At 35.7% G+C, this 18,222-nt stretch overlaps 3 protein-coding genes across 3 annotated transcripts in view; 1 reads left to right on the forward strand and 2 right to left on the reverse strand.

The window, feature by feature from the left end:
* efl1 (elongation factor like GTPase 1) overlaps nucleotides 1-6,711 on the reverse strand; it is a 139,457-nt gene extending 132,746 nt beyond the window's left edge. Inside the window, exons 1-7 of the mRNA XM_016452221.1 lie at nucleotides 6,687-6,711; nucleotides 5,933-6,032; nucleotides 5,746-5,813; nucleotides 3,587-3,671; nucleotides 3,364-3,497; nucleotides 2,391-2,528; nucleotides 1,295-1,512 (exon numbers count right to left, since the gene is read on the reverse strand). Coding sequence (XP_016307707.1) covers nucleotides 1,295-1,512; nucleotides 2,391-2,528; nucleotides 3,364-3,497; nucleotides 3,587-3,671; nucleotides 5,746-5,813; nucleotides 5,933-6,023 — 734 coding nt within the window. The 5' untranslated portion in view covers nucleotides 6,024-6,032; nucleotides 6,687-6,711. The remainder of the gene's footprint in view (nucleotides 1-1,294; nucleotides 1,513-2,390; nucleotides 2,529-3,363; nucleotides 3,498-3,586; nucleotides 3,672-5,745; nucleotides 5,814-5,932; nucleotides 6,033-6,686) is intronic.
* Nucleotides 6,712-6,877: 166 nt separating this feature from the next.
* Nucleotides 6,878-10,511, forward strand: LOC107662353 (stabilizer of axonemal microtubules 2-like). Its single transcript, XM_016452339.1, has 4 exons — nucleotides 6,878-6,915; nucleotides 8,087-8,266; nucleotides 8,506-8,708; nucleotides 9,541-10,511. Exons 1-4 carry the CDS (start codon nucleotides 6,878-6,880, stop codon nucleotides 10,509-10,511), a joined length of 1,392 nt encoding a protein of 463 aa, XP_016307825.1.
* Nucleotides 10,512-12,556: 2,045 nt separating this feature from the next.
* Nucleotides 12,557-18,222, reverse strand: part of LOC107662271 (ADAMTS-like protein 3) — a 213,640-nt gene continuing 207,974 nt past the window's right edge. Inside the window, exons 28-31 of the mRNA XM_016452223.1 lie at nucleotides 17,199-17,403; nucleotides 15,219-15,322; nucleotides 14,922-15,136; nucleotides 12,557-13,405 (exon numbers count right to left, since the gene is read on the reverse strand). Coding sequence (XP_016307709.1) covers nucleotides 13,287-13,405; nucleotides 14,922-15,136; nucleotides 15,219-15,322; nucleotides 17,199-17,403 — 643 coding nt within the window. The 3' untranslated portion in view covers nucleotides 12,557-13,286. The remainder of the gene's footprint in view (nucleotides 13,406-14,921; nucleotides 15,137-15,218; nucleotides 15,323-17,198; nucleotides 17,404-18,222) is intronic.

Genomic DNA, 18,222 nt, shown 5'->3' on the forward strand with positions numbered 1-18,222 from the left:
TGTTGATTTGACGAACAAATGTAAAGGAAAAAAAATATGAATGCCATTTATATTAGTCTACAGTGCATGTAATATATCTTAAATCATCCATCCAAAGTGCCATTACACGTTCATGGTAACACTATATATTAAGGTTACAATAACATTAACAATGAGCAATACTTTTGTTTCAGTATTTATTAATCTACGTTGGCATTAGTTAATAATAATACGACTCTTCATTGTTAGTTCATGTTAGCTTAGATCCATTAAATAACATTAACAGATACAACTTTTGATTTTAATAATGTATTAGTAAATATTGCAACTAAATTGATTTAAATGAATGCTTCAGAAATATTTATCATTGTAAGTTCATGTTAAATAATGTATTAATGTTAACAAAAGGAACCTTATTGTAAAGTGCTACCATGTTTGTAAATAATCATGTCTGAATTTGAAGCTAAAGTTTGTACTGTTATAAAATGCTATAAAACATTTTTAATTGGTTTAGATGTCCATGTCTGACTTCTAACTAGGTCACTTTTTTCTGGTCTACATAAAAAGCACACTCAGACTCTTGTGTTTCTGCTTGAGAGATTTATACGTCACATTTGCATTAGTTCAGCACAACATAACTCAAATCTCAAAACAAGGCCTCCTTACGGTAATGGACTGAAACAAGTATTTCTAGCCCATATGCTAATATACCCTCTATGAGAATTAATCTTAAAAGAAAATAAAAAGATGTATGGAGCACTTTAGTACTTGTACACTATGTCACATTACACTTTCATTGTATAGAAAAGAGCAGCTCAGACATTTAGTCTAACATCATATTTTGTGTTTTTACTAAAGCAACAACATGATAAAGGACTTGGAATGACATGAGGGTCAGTAAATGATATCCAACTTTTTGAGTGACCTATTCTTTTAATCTTAAAACTGTAAAAAGGTCCTTGAGTCTGGAGTGCTTTTACAGTATAAAACATGCTGAAAGTAATAAGCTTTAGTGCAAAAAACATCCTCACCAGGGGAGAGCAAGATATATCCACCTACACTAGTCATATTAGTACTTTACTTATTTCAAGTATCTAAAACCAGCATTATGTAACACCACAAAAATGTGCAATACATTATAAGGTTGAAATCTAGTATAGTATCGCCATCTTGTGAGCTATCGTAAGTACTACAACCATTGGCAAGATGTAAAGCGGGAAAGCCAACCATGTAAGCTGCTTTTGATAAAATATTCTGACAAATTAATTTAATGAAATGTGAAAGCACCCTCTGTTTGAGAAAGCGCAAGATGTACCTGAAGCCCCAGCCATCTATAGCGCTGGCAAACACCACATTTCCACGGTCAGGACTGAAGTAGAGGTCAGAGTCATCTGTTTCTTCTAAACCTGCGCTCCAGTCGTACACCTGATCTGCACTGCTGTTCTCTGTACAGCTGCTCTGAGCTTCTGCGTCCTTCTCTGCTCGCTCCTCCAGGACTTTAGAGGTGAATAACGAGCCGGTAACTGCATTCACCTACAGAACAGACAGAAACAAACATTTAAAGCCTTAGAATTTCATCTTTGTCCAGAAACGTGGTTCAGTGACACTTCAAAGGGTCATATCACGAAAATTATCAAAATATCCTTGATCTTTGGGCTATGAAAAAAAGTGTAACTTTCATAAGTCAAAACATCCTCCTCAGTCAAAAACACACCTGCAAAAATGCTGATTTTTTATGTTTTTGAAAGAAGCTGCATTAATTCAAAAATACAGTAGAAATATTGTAAAATAATATTGTTAAATATTATTACAATTTAAAATGATTTAATTTATTGATGAATTATTCATTAAATATTATTAACAATTTAAATTGATAATATTTTAAAATGTAATTTATTCCTGTGATCAAAGCTGACTTTTCAGCATCATTCCTCCAGTCTTCAGTGTCACATGATCCTTCAGAAATCATTCTAATATGCTGATTTGCTGCTCATGAAACATTTCTGATTATTATCAATGTGATGAAAACAATATTTTTGTGGAAACCAGATACCTTGATTTTTTTCAGAATAAATAGAAAGTTCAAAAGAACAGCATTCATTTAAAATGTAACTTTTTGTAACATTATAAATGTCTTTGCTGTCACTTTTGATCAATTTAATGTGTCTTTGCTAAATAAAATTATCAATTTATTTTAAAAATCGTACTGAGCCCAATACTGATGTTATATAAATCATATAAAAATATGTAAACAAATAAAACAAGAATAACATTTTCTGCAGAATGCAAGTTGACCTAAAAAAAAAACATACACATGACATGACTCCTCTTTCACACACAATGCCTTTCAAAATCCATGTTTGTACTAGTTTGTTCCAGAGATTCAGCCGTGTTTTGGAGCTCTGACTCACCTGCTCGAGTATTTTCTGCAGGTGAGTGAACGCCTCCTGTGAAGTGAGTTTCAGCTCCACGATCAGCCGGTCGATTTTGTTGATGACAAGAACAGGACGGATATTCTCCAGCCAAGCCTGTCGTAGAACAACTTGTGTCTAAAGCAGAAAAGAAAGAAATGGTGTAGAAGTTTTAAAAACAGAACCATCATTTCGACCGCACAAGCATAGCTGTCAAGTAGATTCAGGATGTTTAATACAAAAAAATCTAGATTTCTAATATATTTTTACTTAATCTATAGCATTGTGATTAATGATAACTTTCATGAACATTTGATGTCTGGCAAACACTGAGTTATAACACAAATCAGGAATCAGTGTTTTGAACAAAGAATCAATTCACTGAAATGCAAACGAAGGACACGACTCAAACTTACAAACTCTAATGTTGTAAATGTTAATGAGAAGCCATTTAATTACCTCTATTTTTACATTAAATTAAAACCAAAAACAGTCTTTAGGAAATTACCAAATAAAATGATGACCAAATAAAAAGTGTGTAATAGTCATTGCAATTCTTAAAGTGTGTCATTTCTATGCACTCGGGGAAGCCGTGGCCTAATAGTTAGAGAGTCGGACTCGTAACCCAAAGGTTGCCTTGCTCAAGGGCACCTCAGTCGTGGTATTGAAGGTGGAAGAGAGCACAAGGTGGGAGAGAGCGCTGTACATTCACTCCCCCCACCCACAATCCCTGCCGGTACGAGACTCGAACCCCGCAACCTTTTGGGTTACGAGTCCGACTCTCTGACCATTAGGCCACGTGTTCACTGCTGTGTGTGTGCACTTTGGATGGGATAAATGCAGAGCACTAATTCCGAGTGTGGGTCACCATACTTGGCCACATGTCACGTCACTTTCACTCATATTTTGAAACACAATAAAACTAATACAGTAAAACTTGCATGTGAAAACACGCTCAAATCACGGATGATACCTGCGGACACACTCCCTCGATGGCATCAACAACAACAATGGCCCCATCACACAGTCTGACGGCAGTGGACACCTCAGAGGAGAAGTCCACGTGACCGGGAGAGTCGATCAGATTAATGAGGTACTCGTTTCCTCCTGCAATGACAACGACAGATCTTAACCGTGAGTACATGAGCAGTACATGCTGCTGGATCAGTAAAGCTACAGACCGCAGTGGCCATTACCTGTTGTGTACTGTAATGAAATAGCGCTGGACTTCATAGTGATTCCTCTGATCTGCTCATCTTCTCTGCTGTCCAGATATCTCAGCTACAGGAACAGACAGAAAGGACATGTCGGAGTCTTATTTCACATCCAAAACAAAAGGGGAAAATGATACTGTATTTTGCATGAAGGCTAATTTTTACATTATTTTTTAAATTAAGCAATCCAATTATTTCCCTCTGGTTTCAAAGGTGACATATCATGAAAATCTGACTTTTCCAGGTTTTAAGTGCTATAATCAGGTCCCTGGTGCATCTATAATAAATGATCTGTGGAGTATTTTGAGCTGAAACTTCAGACACATTGTGGGGACACCAGAGACGTATATTACATATTGTGAAAAGGGGCATAATATGTCTCCTTTAAGGGTTGTTAATGGTTGGGGTTGAAGTTAGGGAAGGACAGGGATAGGACTATGTTTGTTTGACAAAATAAATAAAAAATAGAAATGCTGACTACATTCAAGAGCCTGCAAAAAGTTATTTTAATGAGTCATGAGTTGTAAATTTCTGAGATTAGTGAAACCTATTTATTAATATGACAATCAATATTATTTCAGTATTATTTATATGATATTACAGTCTCTATTCATATTTTGAATTAGCTTATATTTTTATATTTTCAGGTTTCATTTTTCATTTTAGTTTAGGTTTTAGTTGTTATGTGCTTTTGTACTTTTTATTAGTTTTTGATTTTTAATGTCTATTTAGTTTTAATGTATTTTATTTCAGTTTAAATGAGTACTTCAAATTAACATATTTATTTATTTATAATTTTATTCATTGCTTAGGTTCGTTTACGTTTTTCATCTAAAATTTATATTTTTTGTTTTAAATTAATTAATAAATGTGATTTTTTTTATAGTTTTACTTACCAACAACATCAATAACAAAATGTAGCTAAAGATAGATTATCATAATTTTATCATAATAAATAATATTTTAATTTAAAAACACACAAAATACAGTACTGTGCAATAGTCTTAGGTCATTAGCATTTTCACCAACAAAAAAATGGTTTTAATGCAGTTAATTCTATCTTTTGTTGTAGTGTGTCAGTAGGAAATATCGTCGCCAAGACACTTCAAGAAACCAAGCTACAGTACTGTGAAAAGTTTTAGGCACTTGTGTAAAAATCCTGTAAATTGAGGATGCTTTCAAAAATAATGTCATAAATAGATTTTTTTTATCAATGAACTTCAATTAACTAAATCAAATCAACATTTGGTGTGACCATCCTTTTAGTTTAAAACAGCTTTTGTCCGAGGTACACTTGCACATAGTTTTTCAGTTAGCTTTGTAGGAAGGTTTCATGAAGCATCTTGGGCCCTGTCCACACGAACGCGGTTATTTTTAAAACCGCAGCTTTTTCTACGCGGTTAGGCCATTCGTTCACACGCAAACGCAGCAGCAGGTCACTGAAACTGAACATTTTTGAAAACGCCTGCCAGGGTGAAGATTTTCCAAAACTCCGGTTGCAGTGTTATCGTGTAGACAGCGAAACCGGCGTTTTTGGCTTGTGACGTCGGCGCCTGCACTTTTATCTCCGCCTACTGGAGACTTTTTCAGGCTTCTGATTGGCCAACATGGCTTTACGGTTGAGATTATATCGCCACCTGTTGGTTTGGCATGCTCTTGACAGTGCTTCATAGCATGCGTTTGCGTTTTCATGTGGACAGAGATTTTTTTTAAAACGGAAGAAGGAAAAACACATGTACATGTGGACATGGCCTTGGAGACGTTGGCACAGTTCTTCTGGATTTAGTCTGTCTCAGTTTGTTCTGTTTCTTCATGTAATCTCAGACGGACTGGATGATGGTGAGATCAGGTCTCTGTGTGGAGCACTGGCTGTCGTCAGACTCCTTGTGCATACAAAAATCTCACTGGATTATTATAATTAATGGCAAAAGAAATGTTTGGAAATGTAAACTGACATTTCCTACTGACACACTACAGCAAAAGATAGAAATAACTGACTTAAAACCATTTTTTTTGTTGTTGGTGAAAATACTAATGGCCTAAGACTTTTGCACAGTGCTGTATATTGGGAAAAAAAGTATAAGTAATGGTGCAGATGTTATTAGGCTAATCACTGATCAGTTCTCTGTAGGTCCACTTACCTTTCCAGCTAAACGACTGGAGATAATTCCATTACTTGCCACCAGGGAGTCTGCTAATGTCGTCTTCCCTATGGGCAACACACATTTACAAACACAAAGTTTCAAGTTTTAACTAAAATCTTGTGGTAGACGCCAAACAGTTAATAAAAACAAAGATCTGACACACATCAGCATCCTTTAAACTCACCGTGATCTACATGAGCAAGAATGCACAGATTCCTGATGCGTGATGTTTTCTTCTGCAGTGCAATTATCTTCTCCAAACTTGTGTGACCCATTTTGACTTTCTATACCATGAAGATGAAGCACAAGAGGTGAAGATCATTTCATTATTAGTGCAAATACATATACAGCAACCCCAAAAAGCATGCATTTGAGCTTAAGTTGCTTAAAAAGGTCATATATTCTAGAATGCTTCACCACATTCGTCAACAATTTAGAATTAGTGTTGTCATAAACACAATACATAACGACACATAAAGAGGACAGTCGTGGTTATGGATGGTACAGGGTGAAAAGTGGTGGTTTGGGCATAAAAATCAACTCTGAATGGTTAGGTCTGTCTTTTAAACGCCATTTGGTTTGACATTTTGTTATCTATTTGTTATGTGTGTCCAAATTCTTTCTTAAACACAGAATGTGTCGATCAGTTTCTAAATGTCGATCTTTATAAACAACCCCGCGTGTGTTTTGGTGATAAATGGCACATTATTTCACACATTCACTCAAACACAGACTCATTTGACACAAGCATGTGCAACTTTTCAAAACAACGTCCATTCAATTAAAACTGACAGACTGTTAAAGAAACTTAACATTCACCGCATATATAATGTCGTAAAAATAAAAGGCGCATCCTCAGCAAACATAGAACTGATATACACTGAATAATCTTTAATACCATAAGCATAAAAAAATGATAACAGACACTCACGTGTTACCTCTAGTCCAGGAAGCGCAAATGTGCGTAGTGCCCGTCGCACGCGTCATACGTAATACGTTACGCTGCGTCATCACCAGGACGCCGCAAACATTAGTTGCCGGGGAAACGGGACGCTTAGTACATGACAACGCCAGCAAGCAGTCAGTAAAGTGAGGAAAGTTAATAATTTTCCTCAATAAACCGAGGAAAATGACGCGGCTTTGTATCTGTGAGATGTGCAGCTGTGGGTAAGAGTATTTTTGAGTGTGTTTGTCTGTTTTTGTAGTAATGTTTGAAGTCCGAGAATGTGCTTTGGATAATTGATGGGTAAATTACGGTGGCCGTGAAGTGCAAAACAAATCACAATTCTGAAAACAAAATAACAAATTACAAACGCAAATGCAAGTCTAAAAAACAAAATAACAATTCAGAAAGTGGGATCGAACCCGGGTCGATCATGTCAAAAAGCCAACAACACGCCCTTATCCATCTGCGCCACTGGAGCTGATATTTTACAGTCACTTTTAACTAAATGTAAATAGACACTCCGCATCTTTTATTCCATAGTAAGGGCAATTCATACAATACATTTAAACTGAGCTACTTTAATACCATCTCCGAACTTTCTACCACGGCTCTGCTGTTCTTCGGCTGGTTCTTCGATTTGTCATTGTGTTTTCTGACTTGTTAATTTGTTTTCGGATTTGTCATTGTGTTTTCTGACTTGTTATAATGTTTTCCGAATTGTTGTTGTGCTTTCTGAATTGTTATTTTGTTTTTTAGACTTGCATTTGCGTTTGTAATTTGTTATTTTGTTTTCAGAATTGTGATTTGTTTTGCACTTCACGGCCACCGTAGTAAATGGTGGAAGGAATATCAAGTAAGTTAACGTTAATGGAACAAAGTCGGAAAACAAATCTTGACGGACAGAAAAGTGCAATTAATTGAATATTTAACTTATTTGAATACATTTTAATAATGGTTTGGAAATTAAAAACAAATAAATTACGATAATTAATTTTGAAAAAATTATTTTGTTTAATGTTATTTCCCATTTTATATCGTTGCATAATTAATTGGGAAATAGTGAAGAAAATGTCAAGTAGTCAATTTAATTTGATGTACATTTTAATTTAATTAATTGCTTTCAGTTTGAAGCAAATGCAAGTCCTCAATACACGTGTAGTGCAAAGAAAATAATATGAAGAATCAAGCGTGTATTTGATGGGGGCTTTAGTTAGTGACAGAATTTGTTGTATATCTGTTGCTCTGGACTACACAAAACATGTTCAGTAAAAGTACTGCGGAAACTGACAAGAATCTCTTGGTGAACGACATATTAATGAGTTTATGTCTTCTCAAAAGTATCAATTATTATTTTTGGCTCCTCTGCCTTAAATGCTTCTCTATTATCTTCAGCCGCCACCATTGCACACACCAACCCACGGCACTTTACAAGAAAGGCAGTCAGACTAATGTGTTGTCAGAGTACTCCGAGAAGTATCCCGCCTATAAAGGGCACACACAGCCCAAGAGCCTCAAGCCCCAACTGCAGTATAAAGCTCATCAGGACACAATGGAAGGGACAACCACCTTCAGGTACATTCTGGGAATTCGTGGCTAATCTTTAATCAAATTATTTACTGAGTTTTATACGTACATTAACAACTGACCTACTCACTAGGACTGGATCAATTTTTTATTTTTTTTAATTGAAGAAGAAGAAAAAGAAATGCAAAGTGGCAGTAAACTAAATCTTAAAACAACTCCTCCATGTCCTTCTGTTGGCTTCAGAATGTCACATAACCTTTTTTGTTTTTCTTTAACTGTATGTATAGGATGGACTATATCCCGTATATGGTCACCCGTCGCCCTGAGAAGCTTCAGGCCGAATACAAGCCCAAGCCTGGAGAGATTGACTTAGGAACGACCTATAAACAAGACTTCAACCCATATGAAGTGCAACCATTTGTTCCTTTGCGTCCTAAAGAGAGAGTACATACCACAAATGCAAAACTGGACACCGTACCCACCTATACAGGTAATGACAATCTAGGTCAGTTAGGTCATGTGATGCTTTCTGAGCATGCGGTTTCAGAATACATACTGAACAACTGGAGTATTGTATTAACAACCACATATAGTTATCAACTGTTACTTGAATGATAATCAAGTTTATTAAGATTTGAATGTATTTATACTCAGCAAGGAACATCATAAACACTACTGTTCAAAGGTCTGGGGTGAGTAAGATTTGTATTAATTTTTTATTTATTTATTTTGGTTATTTATTAAAAAAAAGTATACTTTTATTCGGCAAGGATACATTAAATTGATCAAAGGGGACAGTAAAGACTTTGCTGTTTGTTCTATTCGTCAAAGAATCCTGAAAAAAAATCTATCATGATTTCCACAAAAATATTAAGCAGCACAACCATTTTCAGCATTGATAATAATAATAATAATAAATGTTTTTTGAGCAGCAAATCAGCATATTAGAATGATTTCTGAAGGATGATGTGACACTGAAGACTGGAGGAATGATGCTGAAAATGCAGCTTTGCATCACAGGAATAAATTACATTTTAAAGTATATTCAAATAAACAACAGTTATTTTAAATTGTAATAATATTTCACAATATTACTGTATTTCTGATCAAATAAATGCAGCCTTGGTGAGCGTAAAAGGCTTATTTAAAAAAATATTAAAACATTTTACCAACCCCAAACTTAGAGTATGAATGGTAGTACTGTATATCATAAAAGCCAACAATATTTTCAGTACACAGTACAAAAGCTTGTTTAAAACTCAAGTGAAATGCATAAAAAGTAAATGCCTTTGTTAGTAAAAGTTGTGTATGATGTTTTAAAGAGGATTTTCGTCAGTGGGAGATCAGCAGACGGGAACTGACTAAGCCTGACACACCATTTCAACCCCCTTCTGCAAAGTTTGAGAATTCCACGACATTCCAGGACGATTTCATCCACCGGGGCCTCGTGCCACGAGAGAGCTACAAGCCCCCTAACATAGCCAAGCTATCCGATACTCCTTTCGAAAACATGACCAGCAACAAGCTCTCATATGTTCCACACGCTCTAGAAGCCCGGTACATTCAACCGCCAATAGAATACAAACCCAGCAGCCAACCTTTCCAGGACCTCACCACCCAACGACAAGACTATCAAGGCCTGCCGAGTCAGCCAACCAAAAGCTGCAAGCCTGAGCTGCTCAAAGTGGCCACCAACAAGCCCTTCCAGGGCAGCACGGAATTCCGTGACCGTTTCCAGCAGTGGCCCGTATCTCTCCGACAGATGCAGAAGTCGGTGGAGTACACGAGTCCAACGGAGCACATGGACCTGACTACCACCTCGCACACAGACTACATCAAGCACCAAATCCAGCCCTTCATTTCCGCCAAACCCTTCTCACTTCCCACTAAGTCCTCCAGGCCCTTTCAGGGAAACACCACCATGAGAGATGACTTCCAGCCGTGGGTGGCGCAGCGTCAAAGCATGATTCGGAAAAAAGAGGAAATCCAGCGAGCCAGTGGGAAAATAGAAGATCTGACCACTTTCAGGGCCCATTTCATTCAGCATGAACCTCAGCCTAGTTTCAGCTTCAAGCCCCAAAACACACCACTGTGGACCGACGCTCCCCTACAGAACGAGACCATGTACTGCACAGAGTTCACGCCCAAGAAGATCAGCATGTGTCTGGCCGGTTTCGAGTATCCACCGGGGTTTGTTTTCGATAATTGTGACGATCGAGGCCACCGCTTTTTCCGCAAGATGACGTCCGCTGACAAGTTTGAGACACCGAAGGAAATGGTCTTGACAGCTTAAGAAAGTCATCATGTTGTTTCTATAAAAGGAAACCAGCATACAATATGATCTCTCTAAATTATTGTAATGTTACAGGGAATTGTAATGAATTACGATTAAAGGTCAGTGGGTTGAACTATTTCATTAAACATTGATTATGCATAGTTTAACATTTTAGCTAGTTTTTAATGTTCATTAGGATGAAACTGCAGTACAGTTATGTAGGATATAAAATATGCAGTGAAAGTACTATAATATGTCAAATAAATAAGTTTTTGACAATACCGGTTAATTAGTTAAATATCAAAATCACTTCTACACTACCATGTAAAAGTTTACATTTTAAAATGAAATTAAACCTTTTCTTCAGCAAGAACACATTGAATTATTCAAAAGTGACAGCATAGACATGTTACAAAGAATGTCTATTTTTAAAAAATAGACATTAGACACAATAGACACAAATGATTTTTTCTATCATTCAAATAGACTCTTCTTTTGAAGTCTTAAAAAAATGTAGCACGGTTTCCACAAAAATATGAAGCCGCATGACATTTTCAACATTGATAATAATCAGAAATGTTTCTTGAGCAGCAAATGAGCATATTAGAATGATTTCTGAAGGATCATGTGACACTGAAGACTGGAGGAATGATGCTGAAAATTCAGCTTTGGAGTCACAGGAATAAATTACATTTTAAAATATATGCAAATAGAAAATAGTTGTTTTAAATTGTAATAATATTCCACAATATTACAGTTTTTACTGTATTTTTGATCAAATAAATGCAGCCGTTTTAATGACAGTGTAGTTAACACAAAACACGCTCTAAACATTACACAATAATTGATTGTTTTAACCACAATATAGAATAAAAAAGATCAATAATAATGAAGAGATATAAACTGATTGGTAAAACTGTATTTATTGTATTTGTATCACATAGACTGTTTGCAATATTGACGTGAATAGTACCAAAACTGGCGCTTCCTCCACATACTGAACCAATAAAATGCAATGGATTAAATTCATGGATAAATTCAGTGAGTGGCTTATGTACAACATTTGTTGATGTACTAAAAAAATGCATGCATAAAGGCCAGTAGGAAACCATTATATTAGAGATATGAATAATTCACTTCAAGTGCTATAAGTACATAGGTCTGTGTTGTGTTTAATCTTAAATATGGATTATAAAGACAAACTAAACCACGTAAGAAAATAAAATCCAGACTTTCTACACTCAATGTACAATATTGCACTTAGAAACACATTATATACAAGACATATTTTACAATGCAGCACATTGGTTGAACACAAAACATACATCTAAAAGACGGCTGGAGAAATGTGACTTTTATGGCACATGCCATTTCAGTCAGTCAATGGGTTTTCTGTCATACATTCTACGTCCATATTAAAACATCATTATTTAATATTAAAGTCAACATGAGAACAAAACGGACCCTTTCTACTTCCTTAAAACATGCTACTGCTCTTATTGTGCATGATTTATCAGTGCGTGTTATTCCAAATAAAATAAAAATGTTTGTCTTCATAATGTTTATCAAAATAACTTAATGGAAGCTTATTTCCACCAAAGAATAAAAAAAAATAAAAATAACTGTGACTTTATTTGACAATTATGACCTTTTAATTGAGTTTATAGCTCACAATTCGGATTTTTTCACAATTCTGCAAGATATAAACTCATAATTGAGAGATATAAATTTCCAGTTCTGAGTAAAAAGTCATAATTACGAGATGTTAACTCGCAATTGCAAGATAAAAAACTTGCAATTCTAAGAAGAAAAGTCTGAAATTTGAGATATAAATTTGCAATTGTAAAAAAGTCCAAATTGTGGGATAAAAAGTTGCAATTACCTTTTTTTCTTAAAATTTTCTTACAATTCTTACTTATTTCTTGTGAGTTTATATTTCACATTTTAGACTTTTCTTAACAGAATTGCAAGAAAAAAGTGTGAGATATAAACTCAAAATTGAGATAAAAAGTCCATATTGCAAGATATAAACTCAGAAATGAGATCAAAAAAATGTCGGAGATAAGTCACAATTACCATTTTTATTTTCTCATTCCGTGGTGGAAATAAGATGCTGTAAAACATGCTTCCCCTCTTAAACGATTTCCCTTTTCGGCTGAAATCACAAACCTTTCTTACTTCTCTAACTCCTCCCCTCTGACCACATGACTCCATTCATGAGCCAATCAAGTCCTAATAGACAGAATAAAGCTCCGCTCTACATTTTTCTCGTTGAATATCCTGTTTGACTCTGAAGTAAGCAAATTAGAGAAGTAGAATGGGTTGTGACAGTATTTCATGTTTACTTTAAGGTAGGACTCTGTAAGAAAAAAAAAATTAATAATGTCTCTCTTAATACTTCAGGCTGTACACCACTGATATTATTAGTAGCAGTACATCATGTACACACACGATGCTTTTATTTTCATTTCCATCACATCGGTGAATGGTCCGAGAAGATTTGTCCTCTCATATCCATAAGTAAAAAATCTTAAATTAATGCACATATAATATCACTTTCAGGGCAAGATAAAACAAGATCTGCTGAGAAAGCTGGTGAAGAGTGATTTTCTCTTTGGACTTCTGATGATTGTGGGAAAGCATCCAGTGAAGTGTAGTCCAAATACCTTTTAGTCCATACACTCTAGGTGTCCAAGGGTTTGTACGATTGAACAATATTCTGCTTTAGGAGAGAGATCAGTGCGGTGACTGAAAAGGGCATCTGTTATTTTGGGCTCTTGTGCTCTTGTGTCACTAGGTGGCGCTGGTGTCCTGTGAGCAGGTCTGGCAGCAGCGTTGCCGGTACAGGTCCACGGAGCAAAGCTTGAGACGTTTCACCACAGGACAGTAGTGGGTTCGGTCCTTACACTCACCTGCAGAGATACCAAACAAAACCAAGCTTATTCAAATTACACCTTTAGAAATCGTACTTTTCAAAAGCACAATCCACACGTTAATTGGCAAAAAAAAGCAAATTTAAACATATTCAAACAAAGACAAATAAACAGAAAATAGTGGATGAGTTTGCAAATAATAGCATTTATTATTATTATTTTTTAAACAATGAACTGAATTAACAATGAATTAATTAACTAGTTAAACAAAAAACTAATTAAAAAAATGAAAAGATAAATAATAAACATCTTTTGTTGGTGTTTAATAATAATAATAATAATAATAATATTTTGTTATAAAATAATAATAATAATAAGTGGCTAACAACAACAGCGAAACTACAATATAATAATAATAATAGCATTAATAACATTATTATTATTATTATTAACTATTTTTTATTATTATTCATTGTTATTAATATATTTTCATATAGGTTAAATATATGTACACTTTTTAATTTACTTTATACTCTACAGAGAGCACATAAAAATAAAATAATAAATACAATAAAATAACAACTGTGAGTGCAAATGAGAGAGGTCCAGGCCTAGAACACTATGTTTATTAAGCTTGTTTATTTTTGAGTTCTTAATTAAAGTTTATGTTTATGTTGAGCCAGTTCCCACCTCCTCCTTCCCGTATCTAACAAACCTTGTTACATACACCCTACAGTAACATCTATGATGTGAGACACCTGCTCCTGTTTCTCATGCTTTGTCCACCTTGGATCTTGGATCGATTTTTCACAAAGATTGTTGTGAAATTTTGGGACTTGCTCCAATAGAATCGTGGGAAACCAGAAATGCAAACTCAAGTTTGCTGAACTCTGTCCTACAACTTCACGTAGCACAAAGAAATGTGACCAACAGACCATCTAAACGTCACAGATTGACCTCAAGTCAAAGAAAACAAAGCAGTGTTGCAGGAAAGCAGAGTAGATGTCCACAGTATATTTCCACTTTTTAAATGTATTATCATTTGCATAGTGATTTATTTTTTCTCAAAAAGAGAATCCTTAGAGCGTGATATCATATCCTGTTCACTGTGGTGTGAAGCAACATTTCGAGCTCAAAGTCTAGCGTGACCGAGGCTTCACACTCTATACAATACAAACAATATAAGTTCATTTATTGGTGTTGTCTTATTAAATATTTCTGCACCCAGAAACCAGCTAGGTGACACAAAAATTAAGTTTCATTAAGTTTCACCGCAGAAGAGCGAAGAACAAAAAGCAGACGTTTGGACAGACGGGATTCCTGAAATGACCGAGCTTAGAAAAACCCACGAACGAGAGTGAGTTCTCTTGGGACGTTGTGATAACTTGGACTTCGAGAGAGACGGAACAAGCCAATATATTTGGACCTCAGGTCGCTAATATCTTCCCTAATAAAACATGAACGCTCTCAAGGTGGCGAACGAGGGCAAACATTCCTCGTACTGACGCTCTGGTTTATAACAAGGTGTTTTGAGAGCTAAAATGAATAGACCCACTGCCACAGGAAGTGATGTTGCAGTGTTGCCAGGTAGAAGGCCGCCGTTGCCAGGCGCAGTGCTGGTCAGGGAGGGTTTTCTTGTTCTGCCGATGGACGCATTCCACCCGGCGGGACTGGAAGCCGCTGCCGCACGCCGCGGTACACGTCCTCCATGGGAACACCGTCCAGCGCACGTCACACATCTCGGACGAGCAGTTCCTCACGGATGACGGCCTGAAAGGTGTTTGAGAATCAGATCATGAGAAATAACACATTAACAGCACGGGAGAATAAGTGATGCTGAAAGTCTGGCAACCTTTCTTTTGGGTTGCATGTTTTGGACGTGGAGTTGCTGAAGTGTCTGCATGAGACGGTTCTGCTCTGCGTGGCCCCCGCAGGCCCCAGACATCGACCTGTGCACTGTTGAACACATCACGTGACTTACATCACCACCACAGCATGACAGGAAATATGATGAAGATGGAAATCAACAAATGCAGCTGCTTTGATACTAAACAGGCATAAGCTATATAAAACTGATTATGGGTATCTGGCAAATAACATGAAACGTTATATGATTGTGTAAGAAGTGCATATTTTTAGAATCTGTAACTGGTCAGTATTTTTTATTAGTAATTTCATAACTTCACTTTTTAGATTTTTTTGCATGAATCATTAAGTTATTAAATATTCAAGTAACCTAATTTACTTTCCTAATACGTCACAATCCAATCAATTCCCAATGGGGAGGGGGATCGAATTCTGCCTTAATGTTTTTCCTCACTGAATATCACCTTTGACTGAAGTAAAATTCAATAAATACAATTTTAAAAAGTACAAATAATTGACAAATAACAAATAATGACAAACTGGAATTAAAAAAGCAACACTTTTATGAAGAAATGATCAATGAAGTTATAAGCGACAAATATTTAAAGTGTTATAAAATATTTCTAATTCAAATAAATGCTGTTCTTTTGAACTTTACATTCATACAATACTGAAAAATGTATGTTTTCCACATATTAAGCAGCACCATTTTTAAACGCTGATAATAATAATAATAAAAAAATTGTGTGTTTTTTTTTGAGAAGCAAATAATCATTTTAGAGTGATTTCTGAAGGATCATGTGACACTGAAGAAAATTCAGCAACCTATAAAATAGGTTATCTATCAAATAGAACAGTAATTTATATTTCACAATATTACTCTTTTTACAATATTTTTGATAAATTAAATGCAGCCATGGTGAGCAGAAGAGACTTTAAACATTAAAAGCATCTTACAAACCCCATAGTTTTGCATGGTCGTGTAACGGATTAGCAGAAAATCCACAGAATATAAAATAATTATGGACAATTGCTGACCAAAACAGGTTTTCCTTGGTTCCCATCAATATCTAGAATATCTGCTATATTGGCTACCAGCCTAATCCAATGATCTCAAAAATAGATTGCCAGATATCAAACGACTAATCGGCCTGACTAATATATTGTTCTATCATTAGTTATATACACTACTCTAGATCATTTTTCTGCATTAAAGAGGTTAGAATGAATATAAAAGTGGCAGTAAACGTACCTTCCCCCAGGGGCCGGTGAGCCACTCCACGCACGTGTGTGAGCTGCACTCCTCCCTGTCTTCAGGTCGAGGAGATCCTTCACACGCTGTGCTGGACAAAACCCTCACGCTCCCCGATGCCTCCACCTGCTGACAGGAGACCCGCCTCTCTCTGAAGCCCCACCCACAGGAACTGGAACATCTGGACCATACTGTCGACACCCAGCTGACATACACAGGAAAAAAAGCATGAATTTTCATGAAAGCATGAATTTCAACCAGCGTCAATTAAAAAAAAAAAACAATTTATTTCGCATTTTGTGATTCAATTTTATGTATAAATGCTTTCAATTTATGGAGTACAGCCAAATAATGAGTTAAAAAAGAGATGTTACAAAATGCTGCTTTACTTCAAGCTCATTAATCACAACTGACTTACACAGAAAGAACAGTTCAAAGTCAGAAGTGCTTCAAAATCAGTTTAAAAAAATATTACAATGCACAATTTTTTCCATGAAAATTCAATTTAGTGCTGCAAAAATTACACACTTTAGCTTTAAACAACATTATGGATAAAAAAAAAAAAAAATCACAATTAATGTCATTATTGCCAGATATCAAACGACTAATCGGCCTGACTAATATATTGTTCTATCATTAGTTATATACACTACTCTAGATCATTTTTCTGCATTAAAGAGGTTAGAATGAATATAAAAGTGGCAGTAAACGTACCTTCCCCCAGGGGCCGGTGAGCCACTCCACGCACGTGTGTGAGCTGCACTCCTCCCTGTCTTCAGGTCGAGGAGATCCTTCACACGCTGTGCTGGACAAAACCCTCACGCTCCCCGATGCCTCCACCTGCTGACAGGAGACCCGCCTCTCTCTGAAGCCCCACCCACAGGAACTGGAACATCTGGACCATACTGTCGACACCCAGCTGACATACACAGGAAAAACAGTTAGAAGAGCTTCCAAATGATTTAAGAAGCTCACGCGAGTACTTTTAAATGATGAAGTGAAATATGAAATACTGCACAATCAGCCAGGTATTTTCAGTACGCATGAAATACGAATCATTTTTAAAAATGTGCAGTATGCAACACAGCACACTGTATGAGTGTATCTTGACCTTGACCTTCCAATACCAGGGTAATTGATGAGCCAGAAGTCACAATTTCACATCTGTTTCTTAATCAGCCTTCCAAAAAAACATAGTTCATAACTGTATGCTATTCAGTCAAATAAATATGCAAGGTAATGAGGTCATGTGATAATGTAGCATACTCCTGTTTGATGTTATCTTTGTAGTATACAGTAGAAACTACACAGTATTCAGGTAGTAGTAAGATCAAATGTTTGGGGTTGGGGGCATGTTTTTGAAATTAGTCTCTTGCTTTTCTGCATTTATTTGATAAAAAATACTGTAAAAATAGTCAAATGTTATTAGAATTTAAATAAACTGTTTTCTATTTGAATATATATTAAAATGTAATTTATTTATGTGATGCAAAGCTGAATTTTCAGCATCATTACTCCAGTCTTCAGTGTCACATGATCCTTCAGAAATTATTATAATATGCTGATGTGCTGCTCAAGAAACATTTTTTATGATTATCAATGATGAAAACAGTTGTGCTGCTTAATATTTTTGTGAAAACAGTGATACTTCGTTTTCCTCAGGATTCTTTGTTGAATATGAAGTTTTAAAAAAGCATTGTTACTATATATATATTTATATATATATATATATATATAT

This window comes from Sinocyclocheilus anshuiensis, unplaced genomic scaffold (assembly GCF_001515605.1).
Source record: "Sinocyclocheilus anshuiensis isolate Anshui unplaced genomic scaffold, SAMN03320099.WGS_v1.1 scaffold579, whole genome shotgun sequence".
Classification (NCBI taxonomy): domain Eukaryota; kingdom Metazoa; phylum Chordata; class Actinopteri; order Cypriniformes; family Cyprinidae; genus Sinocyclocheilus; species Sinocyclocheilus anshuiensis.